This window comes from Agelaius phoeniceus, chromosome 8 (genome assembly GCF_051311805.1).
Source record: "Agelaius phoeniceus isolate bAgePho1 chromosome 8, bAgePho1.hap1, whole genome shotgun sequence".
NCBI classification, from domain to species: Eukaryota; Metazoa; Chordata; class Aves; order Passeriformes; family Icteridae; genus Agelaius; species Agelaius phoeniceus.
The window spans coordinates 33827155-33842538 of record NC_135272.1 but is presented as its reverse complement, the minus strand read 5'-3'; the positions used below and the strand labels follow the sequence as shown (position 1 = coordinate 33842538).

Below are 15384 nucleotides of genomic sequence, written 5' to 3'. Positions count from 1 at the left end.
GTGGTCCTCAAATATCCAGATTCAGTCAAAAAACATAGGGATGGAGACACATCACTGATGCTTTCAAGACCTTTAAAAATCTGAATTTAATAGCTGGATCCAGTCTGCAGTAGGATCTTTTTCTGGCTGATACTGGGCTGCAGATCTGCTCCCTTGAGATTATTTTTTTAGCTGACCACGCTCCTCCCATTCCTTCAGATACACCCAGTGCTGGTGTGGAGCTAGCTTCTGTTTTGATTGACAGCACATGCCTGATATGGCAGAAATGTGGAAATACTTCGATTCACTGGGTTATTAACTTTTATTTATGTATTTATATATATATTTATACATGTACAGTGTAAGTTGGCTCCAAGAGTTGCTCGCTTTCGCTGCAGTTGCCAAGGCTGCCCTTGCAGTGCTGCAGCTCTTCTCTCAAAGTTTTGGGAAGCCAACTTTTAAAGCCCCAATAAAAGCCTACCGTAGCCTAATCTAGTTTATATGCATTTTTAAATATGTACAAATATTGTAAACCAAATAAGGTTTGTATGTACCCAGGATCAGCCACTAAGTACTTCAAATAGAGAGCCTGTCTCTTGTAGGTACCCAAATATTTACAGTGTGACTTGAGTAAGGAATTAGATACCCCACTCAGCCCTGCCAAATTAATTAATGGTCTTTTACACTTATTTAGGTAGATGTCTGATCTAGTGAAACCCTAAGAACACCCAGGGTCTGGACAGTGGCAGGTAAAAGCATCATGGAATACTTGTTAGAAATTACTGTTGCTTTGTTGAGATAGCCAGCAACATCCCCCTGACCTGCACGGTTAAAAAACAAAGATTTAATGGGAAAAAACCCCTAAACCCCATCAAAATCAGACATTTAAAAAGGAGAAAGTGGTGATGGTTCTTAATTTGGTGCAAAGGTGAAGGCTGGGCTGGGAAGATGAGAGTGGCCTGGGTGGGTTACTGCCCAAATGCCTCTTGCCTTCCTCTCCTTCCACTTTTTGATGAGTGGCCAGTGAAAGCTTATCCCCTTTTTAAATTTTTTTCCTCCTATTAAATCTGCACAAGTGCTAACTTTTCAAAGACTCTGAGATTCAAAGTGCTGTACCCAACACAGAGCCCTTTTTTCTCCTGCCTTTGATTTTTATGCACATTTCAAGCTGGTCAGAGAGTACACGGGGGTTTTGTTTAGGCTTGGTGCTGGGGTTTTAGCTTTCAAGCTGCCAGCCTTCCCAGGATTATTGCCTATTAACTGCCTCTTCATAAAGGTGCTGACCAAAGAAAGGAATATTTTTTTCCTTGGTGCTAGCCTTCCAAACTCGATTGGCTTTATTAAATGGAAAGACAAATAAATTTAAACCCTGCTCTGAAATACCTTAGCGCAGGACACCAGCAGTTAGAGGTCACCAAGTCACTTGGACTTCCTCCCAACAAAAGCAACATCATTTTTCAATGTCCAGCCCCACAGTATCCTGCAGTGCCTCACACAATTCCTCGGTGTCCACACCTGCTCCGTGCCACTCGGAGCAGGGCTGAGCCTGTTTGGATGGGGCAAGATCAGTCCCCGAGAGAATTCTGTTATGGTTTGGAGCCGTGTTTGATCTCTTACAGCAGAGCTGGATAAAAGCTTGTGGTTGGGATTTCCTTGTTCTGTTATTAAAGCAAAAAATCCCTGTTGTACAAGGAAAAGAAACTTTCCATCACGTTGGGAAGGATGTTGCAGGTCAGAAGGTAATTTCAGCACTGTTTACCTTTATTGCATTGGAAGAAGCAAATCCCTTTGTTTTATGCTTTAGTTTCCCATGAGATGGGGAGCAGCACTTGTCTGGTTGCACAGCTCCCTTTGGATGTGCCAGTGTTGTGTCCATGCTTTAGGACGTGGTCCACAGGCTTCTGTGTCATTTCTCAGCATGGAAATACTAGTACTAAGGAGGATGTGAGGCCCTTCTGCAGCATTCCTAAAGATTCTGCAGTTGGTCTGCACATGACAGAATGACCAGACAGTACCATTTTTGGAGAAAAGTGAGCATCCCCAAAACCAGTGTCATTTTTCTGCCTGCCCTGTACATCTGTCATTCACTTCAGTGCAAGTCACTGTTTCCTGAAGTGAACCTCTTGTGTCCTCAGCAGTTTGGTACCATGTGTAGGGATGGGAAGTGGTGGAGGTCTAAGACTCAACACCTTTATGGGATTCAGCTGTTGAATCCGTAGATCTGCAGCCAGGGATGCACACTCTGAATTCCCTGTTAAAATGCTGACTCAGAGAGGCAGACTGGGGCAGGAGAGGTGATGAGGACAGATGTTCCATCCTCACAGTACAGCCCTACTCTGCTTGCCTTCCATTTCCAAGGTGTGTGGGCTGTAAGCCCCACTTCTGGATTGGATCCTTTTGCCTCGGGCAGATCTCCTAGTGTGAATAATGTCTCTGTGGTGTTTTGTTTGAGGGATCCCAAAGGCATCTCTCCCTGTGTTTAATTTTCTGTCTCCTGCCAGACTTCCCTCTGTAGTGTTTTTTCTGCATAGCCCATGCTCTGCCAGCCTTTTGGCACCACCACAGGTTTCTCCATGCTGGAACCCCCTTGGCAAAAAAAATATGGGTGGTGACCTAGTCCCTCAGACAGCCTGTCCTCCAAGAAATGACCTCGTGGAAGAAGAGCCATCTTGAGCACAATTTATTGTTTGCCATGGGCTGGGGTCCTCCATTCCTTGGGTGAAGGAGCAGTCTCTCACCCAGCCCTCAAAATCAAAGGCATGTTATGTCTTCTAGGTAATATTCACTCAGTTATAGGGAGTGTGTTTATGTTTCTCATGTTAAAAAAGGGGAGGGGAAGGGGAAAAAAAAAAGGGAATCTGAGGTTAGTGTTTTGCTGGAAAAATATCAAGACTTGATTGGCAATATCCCACTAAACCACAAGTTTGTAGGAGAGAAAACAAACCCATTGGATTTTCCAAACTATGCCTATGTGCTTTATGAAAATGTGTCCCATATAGGTCACTTACACTCTTATTATAGCTGTGGCAAGTGTACATATAATTGAAACACGGAAATACTACCCCAAGCTGCTCAATGAATGAAGGAGAAACAAATCTTTATTATTCCTGGGTTCACAGAATATATAGAAACACTATTGTCTCTCTTTTTTTTTTTTATTCTATTTTTTTAATTTTTTTTTTTTTTTTAGGGCCGGTTTTAGCTTTCAGATGTATTTTATTGTCTGTGGGAACATGTGTTTTACAGACCTGTCATGTGAAAGCCATTAGCAAGAGGAACTGGAGGAGTAACAATGAGCCACGTAACCATGGTGTGTCTGCTCCCCAAGTTCATCCGGATCGTGCCCGGCGACGTTAGCGCTTCTCCCCTGCCATTCCTCACCAGGAAACCTAAGGATTTTTTAAGAATTTTTTAAGTGGCCCATTAAAAAGGGATTGCTGGCATCACAGGCAGGCTTCTGGGGCCAAGCTGGCTGGGCTTCAAAACGGTTAAATCGTGGAATGAAGATCAGCTGGATTCACACGAGATGTCCGGTGTTATTTACCAAATCTGAGCAGGCCGGGCAGTTCTGGAGCTGTTTCTCCCTGGTTCACACATGTGGTGGAAACTGTCCCGCCTTGCCAAGCAGATCAGGGCCCAGAACTTGCAATTGACCCATTTCCAGAGTTTTTGAGAGGATCTGAAAGGGGCCCTGAGCAGTGGCCTAGACCGCTATGGAGTACCTGAAAATTTCACTTCAGTATGTGATGTCCCTGCTTGCAGGCGATGGAGTTTGTTCTTAAGACTAACAAAACCCTGTAGTAATCCTGGCTTGGGCAAACCCATTAACATATAGGAAAAGCAGCCAAAGGGGATTGCGCAAAGTGAAATCCAGAGAGTGGTTCATGTGGAGAACATGAAGAGCATTATTTTGGTGACACTTCTGAGCAACGTGCATGGTGCCCTGGCTAATCACATCTAGCAGATGGTGTTCACTACAAATGTGCCGTGGACAGCTTTGGGTCAGACCCAACAGCGCTTCATTTTTTATTTATTATTTTTATTCATTTTAGAAGGAAAAACCCTCTGATGTCTTTGAGTGCTAGCTGTGTAAACAAACCCACAGATACTTAAGCAAGTTAGTGGTCGACAAGTATTCCCTAATGCCTTCTGTAGGATCTGGGTGTGAGACCTGTTGTCTTGGCCCAAGGACAGCTGGAACCACTCTGTATTTGTTTTTCCCCTTACCTGGGTTTCGCTCTGCAAGTGGGACGAGGGTTTCCTGTACCTTGTGGCTTGTGATTTACTCTGAACATAGGTTTCAGGGAATTTGGGGCTTGGTTTTGTGGGATGTAGTGCTCCTCTCGATGATGGGCTTAACAGCAAAGATGGATGGGGAAACTGAGGCAAAGGGAAGGAAGGTGCCCTGCCCAAGGTGACATTGTGGTTGGGAAACACCCTACTAGGTTTGAGGCAGTGCTGTGTTTGTCTGAAAAACTTTAAAAAATAGGGAGTTGTGGATGTGCCACAATTTCCAGGTGTGCCCCCCATACTGTGTGTCCTGACCCGTGGTCTTGAGCAGATCTGCTTCCTGCCTGGTGCAAAGATCCAACCAAGCTGTCCAGACACAGGAATCCTGCACAGAAGGTTCCCAGATAGTATTTAAAATCCAGATTTCACGTGGCTTTGTTGTGATTGAAGGTGAACAGGCTCAGATGGGAGTTCATCAGCTTTTGTGGGTGCTCCGGTCCTTGCATGGATGTGTGTCCCACAGCTGCCCAAAGCACGTGGTTGGTGCAATAGTAGGTACAAACAGGAAACTGTCAATACAGCCTGTAAATACAAAGAGGAGTGAGCCAAGGAAGGCTTCAAAGGCAGGGAAGTGATGGGGATGGAGAATGGCTGGCCGGGGAGGAGAGAAGCCCTGCGGATACTCGATCCTGCCGTGTTTGTTTGCACAGCTCTGGGCTGCTCTGCCCGGTGCACTCGGAGGAGCATCGGGCCCTCCCCGGAGGACAGTGCCAGATTGGCTTTCATGGCCTTTTGCAGAGGGATTGCTCCAGGGGTCTGTTCCTGTAAGTTAATATTTGCAGCGCACAGGGCTTAACTGGAACCAGGCTGCGCAGACATCTGATAACCATAACAGAGCAGATGCTTTTTCCCTGCAAGAGCAGCTTGGAAAAACAAATCCCAATGCTGTTCCTTTTGGAAAGATAACAATATGGAAAGAAAAGCACCAGGAACAGTGGTGCATGGTTTGCAAGGGGTTTTCTAGTTGAATCTTGGGGGGTTTTTTGTGAACTGCTCGTTTTTGCCTGTATTGCTGATGGGTTTGGTTGTCTCCCCTTCTTTGTAGCCGGGTTGCCTTTCCTCATCATCGAGACAAGCACAATCCAGCCCTACCAGAGGGGCTTCTACTGCGACGACGACAGCATCAGGTACCCGCAGAAGAACGTGGAAACCATCAACGACGCGGTGCTGTGTGCTGCAGGCATCCTCATCGCCATCCTCGCGGTGAGTCCCACCTCCAGAACCTCCTGCTCTGTCCCAGCAGGGGCTTTTTGGCACCTCTTTGTCCTGCTAATGCTGCCACGGTGTCTACTGGAGCACATCTCCTCTGCGGATTGTTTGACTTTTGTAAGCGTGGAGTTGCAAATATTTACAAATGAAAGCTTGTAATGAGAGGAATGAGATTACTCTTGAAGCCTGTAAACAGGCCCAAAGCTGTTTGGGCAAGTCTGTGAGCTTCACAAGAACTTTTCCACCCTCCAGTAAGAGTTCAGAGTAGAGGCAAAAACACTTGAGTGTCAGTAAGGATTTGGCATGGTTTGTCACTGTTCAAATAACTCGTGGTATTTGCCTATTTTATAAGATTTAAAAAACAAAGAAAGGATACATCTTTTCAGCTAACCAGTGCCTGGAAAATTTAACAGGTTAGTATTAGGTTTTTAAGAGATTGCATATTACAGCCGTTTTTAAAAGACAATTAAAACCTTCCATGGGGAACATGTTCCCAGGGTCCTCGCTGTAAAATGTAGTTAATGTCCCACCTTCCCAATGCCTCTTCATTTTCCTTCTGCCAGTTTTTCTAGAGCTGTGCTAGGAAATGATTGCATGGCAAGAGCTTTATTTGCCAGCCAAAAAGCTGAACTCAGCCCATGAGTTGAGCCTCCTGATGCCCATGTGTGCTTGGTCTGGGGCAGAAGACAAGATCTGTCTCCAGGTTGTTGCTTAAACATTTCCAGCTAAGATGAAATTCCCCTATGAAAAGTACCTGCATTTTTTTCCTTCTCACCTGCTGCCAGAACAGCTCAGGTGCTTTCCCAGAAGTGCCACCTTCCTCTTGCTCCTTCAGCCAGGAGGGATGGCGATGGACAAGTCAGAAGCACTTGTTCTCCTTTCACCTTTCCTTTCATGGGCAATAGATATTTTAGGATGGCACAATGCCTGCTTTGGTAATACTCCATCCTCAGCCTTGTTTGATGTGAATAACTCCATAATTTCCTCATCTCTCCATCATTTCCTCATCTCTCCATCATTCCCTGACCACATAGACACCCAGCAAAGCAGTTCCCCAAAATTGCCCTGTTTCTCTGCCCCCTTCCTCCCCAAAACAAGCCCAAAAGGTGCCAGGCCCCCAGTTCTATAAACACAGCAGAATTTCCCCCTGTAGGTGAATGACCCCTGAGTGTGGAAAAGCCATAAAAATGAAATGAAAAAGCCTCTCATTTTCGCATTACTGCCGGAGCTATCGGCATGCCAGCTCCATGCAGAGTGTGCTTCTGATCCCTAATGAGGCAGTGGCAAATACAGGAGTTGGAAGAGAAACTGGAAACATAATCAGCTGCCTGTGTGATCCATCAACTCTGTACCACGAAATAGCAGGTCAATTAAAAGAGAATGAAAATCCCCAAAGAATTGGATGTTTCTGACCTGGTTTCACTGTGCCCACAACAAATGTAACTTAATAAGGTAAATTCAAAAGCTCAGTTATTTGCTGTTGAGTGACACAAATGGCTAACGAGGAACTGAAGCAACAGATTTCTTTGCTATGGCAGCCTGCATGGAAAATTCAAGTCAGCCTGACCTCCTTTTTCAGATGTAACCCAGATACCAGAATTACTGTAGCATAATAGGAATTCCTTCCAAATCCACAGAGCACTGAGTGCGCTCCTTTGGCTCCTTTGGAAGGCAGGGTAGTGGTCATGAGCACTTCCAGGGAGCTGGCTTTTGGGATGGAGCAGCCAAAATTCCACACCCTCGCTTCACGTGGCGTCACAGGCAGTCTAGCCTGGGGTAAAAAGGTCCAGGTCATGTTTTAAGTGGCTTGAGGACACACAGAGAGTTTGTTAAGTAAACGGCAGAGGAGAGACCTTTGCTTCCTTCAGGATGGGAGAGGACATGCATTTGGTTTTAATATCTGTGTATTTACTGACTGCAGGCAAATGTCCATGCAGATGGCACTGGAGAGGCTCGTGCCCCTGGGCTGTGCACTCTCACCTCTCTCCTGACTGCACTTTGGGCTAGAAGGTGGTTAGTGTGATGTTGGTGGTCCCTTGGATGGTGGGAAGGGGAAGGTGACACTCCTGAGCTTTTTAGGGGCACCACTGCTGTGGTACCATGTCCCCACACCTGATAGGTCTTGAAGGGCTATGAAAAATTCCTAATTAAATTAATTTGCTAGGTGATCTAAGTGACACACCTGGATTAGCTGGCTGTTTTACAGTTGAAGGTGATATGCTGCAATGGGATTAGCATAGAGAATGTTACACCAAAAGCAAGTGGCTAGAAAAGCTCTAAAAGTAATTACAGGCTAATTGGATTGCTGGTGATAGCTTATAATAACAATAAAATGGACTTGACAACTGAAAGTCTGCAAAAAGCATTCACAGACAGAAAAATTTGATGTTGGCTTCTCTCTAGTGACCAGCTTTTTAAAATATGTGTGCCAGGGAATTGTGCCCATCACCTGGGAATGGCACATGTCCCATGTGGATGGCTCGCCAGGAGTGCAAGGCATGAGAAGAGCTTGATATCTTTAAAACTTGTTTTCTTTTCAGGATGTCCTTCCAGTCTGTGCACATCTGTGCTGCATTAGTTTTTCACCGTCCTGCTTTATCTGGGACAGCACTGCCAAAAAACCAAGTTTACCCAATTTTTAGCTACTCATTAAGTTGATCCATGGCTTTCACTAACTGGGGAGGGTTCCTGGGTACCCAGCAGCATTTTAGTGAGGGAGTGAAGGCTCCAATTTACAATCTGCTACATGTGTGCAATTACCCAGACCACCAACGGTGAGAGAAAAATATTAATCCCCAGACTTTTGTTGGTCCCTGTTTAAAATGGTCACATGCCTTTCCCCAGGCCAAGAGCCTCAGGTTTGAGTGGATCTGTGTGTGAGTTTGCAGTAATGGCACATGTCCCAGTGTCAGATATCATCTTTAATTTGTCTGGTCTTCCCTCTGTGAAAGCCACGAGTTTTGAGCCTCAGAGCTCCCCTTCTTGTGAATTTAGGCTTTTGGGAGGGCAGGAGCCTCTGTGTCCCTCCAGGACAACCTCCCTCTGCAGGCCTCACGCCAGTAGATTTCCTGTGCTGGAAAAAAGAGGTTCAAAATGGAGATAAACCATGGTCTTTGGAGACTGTGAGGATTAAAATGATGCAGCTCCCTAAACAATCCTTGGTCACTACCAGATTTCCAAGAGGAAATCTCAGCTGTGACATGTAAACCCCAAATGGTGGTGCAGCCACTGAAAGAATTTCTGTGCATGGTAGCAGAGCCTGCTCTAGCTTGGCATTTATTTTCTGTTATTACAGTTGTATCTCTCTTTGATAAAGCCTGCTTAGCTGCAATTTCAGCTGCCTTAGGTCAACCTTTGTTTTTCCAAGCCCCGGTACGAGTGAGTTCAAACAATGATACAGCTTCAACTCTTCTTAGTCTAATTGCCATACTTTTCCAGTTTATTAGTTTCCAAAGGTTGTGCCAAGCTTTTAAAAAAGGTAGGCAGGGGAGCCTCGTCTCCTGCTTATGGCTGGCAGGCTGCCACGCTGGGAGGAATATTGCTAGCTGCTCCAGAAAGGGATTAACATGAAGGCATTTTTCTTGACAGTTAATTTTACATATCACAGTCCCCGTGACTACAGAGAGGCAGGGACAAGGGGGCATCCAAAAAAAAAAAAAAAAACAAACCCCACAAAACCTCTGCCTCGATATATTACTCAGGTATAAAAACATTTAGAGTAATGAATGAAATCCTAAAGCTGTAAATCTGGAGCTTAAAATTTAGGTGTGTAGCGTGACGGAGAACAATTTAAATCTTTGGCTCTTTGGGAGAGGTGAGACATTTGGACTTCATTTCACAGCCTGATTTTCATTAACCTGCCTCTTAAGAGTCATGAGTGTGAGAAGTTGGATCCTCTGCTCCCTGACAATGATTTATGGCGATACTGTCAAACCCCAGCACCCCTGACACAAGAAAAACATAATCTGCTGCCATGTGATGGGAAGACACCTTGAAATGCCCCAAAATAGCCGGACCCGGACTTTTTGGAGGTCTTGAGAGGTCTGAATTGGGTCTGCTGGCAACAAGTTTTGGGCCAGAATCTGAAAAATTTGGGGCTTTCTGTTTCTTCCTTTGTTGTGTTAATGATTTTAAGAGAGGAAGATAAGCAGGATGTGGGTTTATTTTCCTCCAAAATCAGTTTGACAAGAGGGTAGTGGGTCTGGCCTCTCCTTCCCAACACACACTAATTCTTTATCTGGTTTATGTCAATTTTCTTTTCCCACTATGCTGGGATGTTTCTTCACTTCAGTAAAGATATGCCAGTGTGCTAACCCAAAATTTACTCTTTTGTTTCATTTATTGGACTTTTCCATAAACAACATGTTGAGCACTGGGAGGGACGAGGGGGAGGATGGAGAGACACTGGGCCATGGCTTCTCCTTCCTCACTCCAGAAGCAGATTCCTGGTTTGAGATCTCAGAGCTGTCTCAGCCCTGCATTCACACCTGGCCCTGCTTTTGCCTGTTGGAGCCCTGGATGCTGAGAATTTTAAACTTTCTGTGCTGAAAGGCACAGACCCTCAAGAGAATACTGTATTTGACCTGAGGCTGCAGAGAAGGCTTCTAAAATTGAATGATAGAGCTGGTTTTAGGGGTGTATAGTTTGAATAGGAGTGTGTAGTATCACAGGGTGGAAAACTTAGAGTTTAAGGTTTTAGAATATAGGAATATATATGGGGCAAGATGGAGGATTTAGGGCGGTGGCTGGTCCTTCTTCTTCACCTTCTTCTTCTTGGGTTTGGGTGTTTGTAATTGGACAGAAAAGTCCACATTGCAGGACATGAGGGATTGGTTATTGGGTTAAAAATAAAAATAATCCAGGTGTAATTTCTTAATTGGATAATTTAGCCCTAAAAGACCTTGTAGAGAAAGATGGTTAGCCATTTTGTAGAATGCTGTACAACTCACAACTTGTAAGACCATAATATAGATAAGAAATAATACACATTTGAGCCTGAATATGAAATACTATCTCCAGAGCTTCAATCCCAACCTTGACAGAGGCAGAAAGGAAGTTAAAGAACTGACATTTGCCCAGCGTTTTTCCTGCTCTCTGACCTCTCTGTTGTGCTTCCCTCGCAGATTATAACGGGAGAGCTCTACCGCATCCACTACCTGAAGGAGAAATCCCGCTCCTTCATCCAGAACCCCTACGTGGCAGCTCTCTACAAGCAAGTGGGCTGCTTTGTTTTTGGCTGTGCCATCAGCCAGTCCTTCACAGACATTGCCAAAGTGTCCGTCGGGCGCTTGCGGCCGCATTTCCTGGCGGTTTGTGACTTGGATTTCTCCACCATCAACTGCGCCAAGGGAGTTTACATCCAGAACTACACCTGCAGGGGGAGCGACAGCAGGGTGCAGGAAGCCAGGTGAGAGCCCCTGGCACCAGAGCCAAGGCTTGCTGACACTAAATGTGGCTTGGGTTTCTCTGTCTGCAGTAGAGGATTTGAATCTGAAACTGAGAGTGGGGTTAGTTTGGATGGTAGGATGAAATTCTTCCTTGTGAGTGTGGTGAGGCACGGGGTGGGTTGCCCAGAGAAGCTGTGGATGGATGCCCCATTCCCAGAGTGCCGTCTAGGATGGGGATCTAAACAACCTGGTCTAGTGGAAGCTGTCCTTAACCATAGCAGGGGGGTGGAACGAGCTGGTCTTTGTTGTCCCTTGCAGCCCAAAACCATTCTAGGATTCTATGAAATGCTGCTTTTTCTGCGAAGGCCATAAATCCGTTTTCCAGTGGGCAGCAGTTTCCCTTGGGAAGTGTGGTACTCAGCTGAACAATATTTCTTTTCCTTTCTCTTTACTCCTACACTATTGTTTCCCTGAGCTGCTGCTCTCTGTGGGAATTCACCCCCAGAGCTGAGCTCATGGTGAGCAGCCCGAGCTGTCCCGTGTGTCACAGCAGAGCTTCTCCTCAGGAAAGGCTCCACCACACAGGCAGGGCTGCCAGTGCCTCCCCTTGGAGCTCTATCACATCCATCAGATGCCCAATTTTGACTTTGCCAGGGGCACATTCCTCGTGCTGCAATCAGGCTTCTGGAGAAGTTGCTCTCTTCTCATTTCTTCAGGGTTTCCCGGTTATTTGAGGCGAGATGATGAGTTATTAGGTTATCCTGGAAATAACTCCTGTCCCCTGAGTAGGCCAGGAAGGGACAAACAATGCAAGCATCCTGTCCATCCGTTTGCTTTCTGCCTCACCAGCAGGCAGGGCGGATAACAGGGGTTTTATAACCAAAGGATTGGGGGTTGTGAGTCCCTCTGCTCTGGCACCCTCAGATGCCAAGTCACCGTATTATAGGGGGAATTGTGATATTGAGGATTGTGCTGGCTGGTTCTGAGCACCTGCTTTGTTTTGCAGGAAATCCTTCTTCTCCGGGCACGCGTCCTTCTCCCTGTACACCATGCTGTACTTGGTGGTAAGTGACCTCACTGAGCTGATTGATCCCCTGTCCCCCATCCCACATTCCATAGCAGTAATGGCAGGATGAGCCTTGGACATGGGAAGTTGGCTGGTAAAGAAGAGTCTGAGCTGTTGGTGGGAAGATCCTCCCTCAGCTGCTGTTGTGGTTTTTAGGACAGAGACTCCTGGGATGATAGCTGAGCTCTGTGTGTGCAGCTTTGGGATGTGGCCAAGGTGGCAATTAAATCCAAATCCTGCTACATTTGTGGATGGCCTGTTTGCACACTGAGGAGAGTTTGGGGCAAGGCAGAATGTTTCATGGATGGAGGGGCAGGATGTGCTGCATGGCCATGTCAGGAGGTGATGCCTGGTTCCGAAATGTGCCAGCAGAGCAGGTGGAGCAGCCTGGTTCCGGAGGGGAGGGCTGGGACTTGTTTTCCTTTGTCAGTGAGAAATGGCTCTGCCCTTCCTGCGCTGGGCTGGGGCCGGGGTGGCTGCCAAGGTGCTTCCTGCTGGGACTGCAGGAGGCAGCGCTGCCCACACGGGCTGGACACACACACACCCACCCTTCTGAGGGGTTTGTGCCTGGTTTTCCTCTTTTGCAAGTTATTTATTTCATAAAAAAATCAGGTTTTGTGTTGCTTTTAAGATTTGTGCTCCTCCTCCGTCCCTGGTAATCTCGGATTTGCAAGCAGAGGAACAGCACTGCACTGATAAAAACCATGAAACATGAACTTTTATCTATCAGCAGTGCTCCCCCCATCCCTTACCCTCTAGAAAGATAAGTGGCCACTACTCCCTCCAGCCTTTTCAGCCTTGGATCCCCTTCCCTGTGAGCAACTCCTGTAACTGAATCACTGGGCTTTCCAGGCAGTTGTGGGCGGCGTATTAAATTCTTTCTTTGTTTTCCCTCTTATTTTGTTCTTGGAAAACTTCTGAATTTCTCCAGCGACTGTTTTGGCCGTTTCCTCCCAGTTATTACAATGAAGAGCTGCCTTGGTGATGCTTCACAGGAGGCTCAGCCTATCAAAAAGCTTTCTGAGCTGAGTTTGGAAGCCATCGCTCACAAGGGCAGTCATTTATTTCTGGGGAGGTCTCTGGGCAGTCAGATAAGTCAGCCCTGAGGTATTTTCAAGCCCAGCATCTGGGAACAGCAAGGACAGCCGGTCCCTATTAAGGTGGTGATGGCTTCTCTACCAGGGCTTGACCCATTTGCTGCAGGTTTCTGGACAAACTTTCTTTTTTCGCGTGTTTTCTGAAACTCCAGGACTTTTGGAGCAGGTGAGAAACAAATGGGAATATAGAGCTTGGGGGGCAGAGACCCCAAAACTGCAGAGTGCATTCCAAGTTCCCACAGGATGCACAGAAAACCTGCAGGGCTCATTTCTCATTGCTGCTTTGCACCAGTGCCTGCTGCCTGATGTTGTTTTTAACTTTGCAGCAGGCTTTAGAAGTGGTGTTTAGCTCCTGTGTGATGCCTCAGGTCTCTTTGCTGCCCTTCCCTGTCCCCATATGGGAGCACTTGAGCTGTCAGCACTCACCAGACTTTGCCCCACACTCCCCAGGACAACAGGCTGTTCCACTTGCCCCTCTCTATGCAGGGGACAGTCCCTTCTAAATTATTTTATTTTTAATTTTCACCTTGTCCCAAAACTGTGATATGGCTGGTAGCAGACTCTGCCTGACCAGCTGTCCAGTTGCCTTGTGTCTTAAGAAGTCAGGAAAAATTACATCAAGTATTTGGTGATAAATTGAAGGGAGAAAAGGCAACTTGAGACAAGACAGGTGAGTCAACAATCTTAAGGCTCTCTTCCACCTAAATGATCCAGTGATTCCAACTTGTCTAGCAGCACCCTGCTCTCCCATCACTCCAGTTCCCTGGTCACTGCCAAAGCCTGACAGAGAAATCTCATAGAAAAAGGGAGGCAGAAAATCTGACACATTGGAGAGGCTGATAATATCAAAAAAATAATTACAAGAAAAAGGAGATTATAGTAAGCCAGAGGGATTTTATTTGATGCAAGATAAACCCTGCTGTCTTGCCCACCTCAATGAATGAGTTGGGGTTTTGAAAGCCTGCTTAGAAACATGGCATCCACCATGCCAGTGCCTGCAGGAGGTGTGTTTGATGGGTTTAATCAGGGAACCATCTCAATCAAGACAAAAACAGGTGCTCCCCTGTTCCTGGGAAGTGGGGGCTGTGCTGCAGCAGGTTGCTGCCTACACTTTGGATAGCAGCAGTGTGCCAGGAGCTGCTGCAGAGCTGGGGGATCTGTGGGGCTGAGCGTGTCCTGCAGAGGCCTGGCAGGTCAGCCGTGTCCCAAGCGTGTTCCTGGTTGAACAATACCTCATATTTCAAGGATAAGTCACTTCCCGCCTTTCCTGGCATTCCCTGGCTTCGCTCTCGGAGCCCATTCTGAATTAAAATGTTTTCAAGTTTGCTTCACCTGGTGGAGACGGGTGCCAGAAAATTCCAGTCAGGCTGTGAGAAGATCCATGGATTCCCACGCACCCCGCAGGGCTTTGCCTGCAGCCTGGGGCTGGATTTGCCCAGAGGTTTGGTGTGCAGTGGCTGAGTGACCACAGCTTCCCCATTTCCTGGCACGGCAGCAGAGCCCTGTGCTATCCATGGGCTCCTAGCAAGAAAACATTCATAGATGCCAAGCCCTGGAGGGCTTTGAGGGAAAAGTCCCAGGGAAAGGCACTTGCAACACAGTGAAATCCTCTGGGATTTAGTTCCGAATGCTGACACCTCAGGGCTAAGTTTCTCGCAGCCTTCTTGTCACCAGGAATACTCAATTAACATCAGGCCTTTGTATAAAAAATTTAAAAGGGGAAATAACTCTTGGGTAATCCTCTTTGTCCTAATTTTCCTTGCTTTGTTACCCCTTGGCTGAGCGAGCTGTAATATGTATTTATAGCAGGCTGAGGAAAGAGGAGGTAGGGAACAGCTTATTCCATGCAGCCCTCTGGAGCTGACCCACACCTCTTTGTCCTGTTTCTGTGGATGTGGGGGAGTCTTTGCAGGGAGCAGTGGATGCTTTCCACTCCCCTGGAGCATGTGAGACCATAATGCTGATTTATTTGCAGCATGAAGTTGCCTGAAATCACACAAAGGGCGCAGAAAAGCTAAATTTAAATATCAGGAAAGTTGAATTAATATCCCTCAGTAACATTGGCTGATTCTGGATAAAATGCAAGCAAACCTTGTGTATTTAATATGTGTCAGTGGGTGAGGAAGAAGGCTTCAGAATGGGTTGTGGTGAGTTCTGCTGGTGTAAATGGAAAATGAGAGATGGTGCTGGGTTTATGTGTCAGGGGAGTGTGAGGCTTCTCCCTGGAGCTCCTTGCTGAAGGGTGGAGAAGGTGCCCTGGTACAGCTGAGCAGTGATGTGCCCTCGTGAAGGAACCTCTGTGGTGGTTGTGGACTTGGAGTTGAGTTTAGTGGTGACCTAAGGAAGAGAATAAAAT

General features: G+C 46.5%; 1 protein-coding gene across 1 annotated transcript in view; it reads left to right on the top strand.

Annotated features, from left to right (window-relative positions):
* PLPP3 (phospholipid phosphatase 3) overlaps positions 1–15384 on the top strand; it is a 45357-nt gene that overhangs the window by 19035 nt on the left and 10938 nt on the right. Inside the window, exons 2-4 of the mRNA XM_054638229.2 lie at positions 5315–5472; positions 10602–10885; positions 11872–11929. Coding sequence (XP_054494204.1) covers positions 5315–5472; positions 10602–10885; positions 11872–11929 — 500 coding nt within the window. The remainder of the gene's footprint in view (positions 1–5314; positions 5473–10601; positions 10886–11871; positions 11930–15384) is intronic.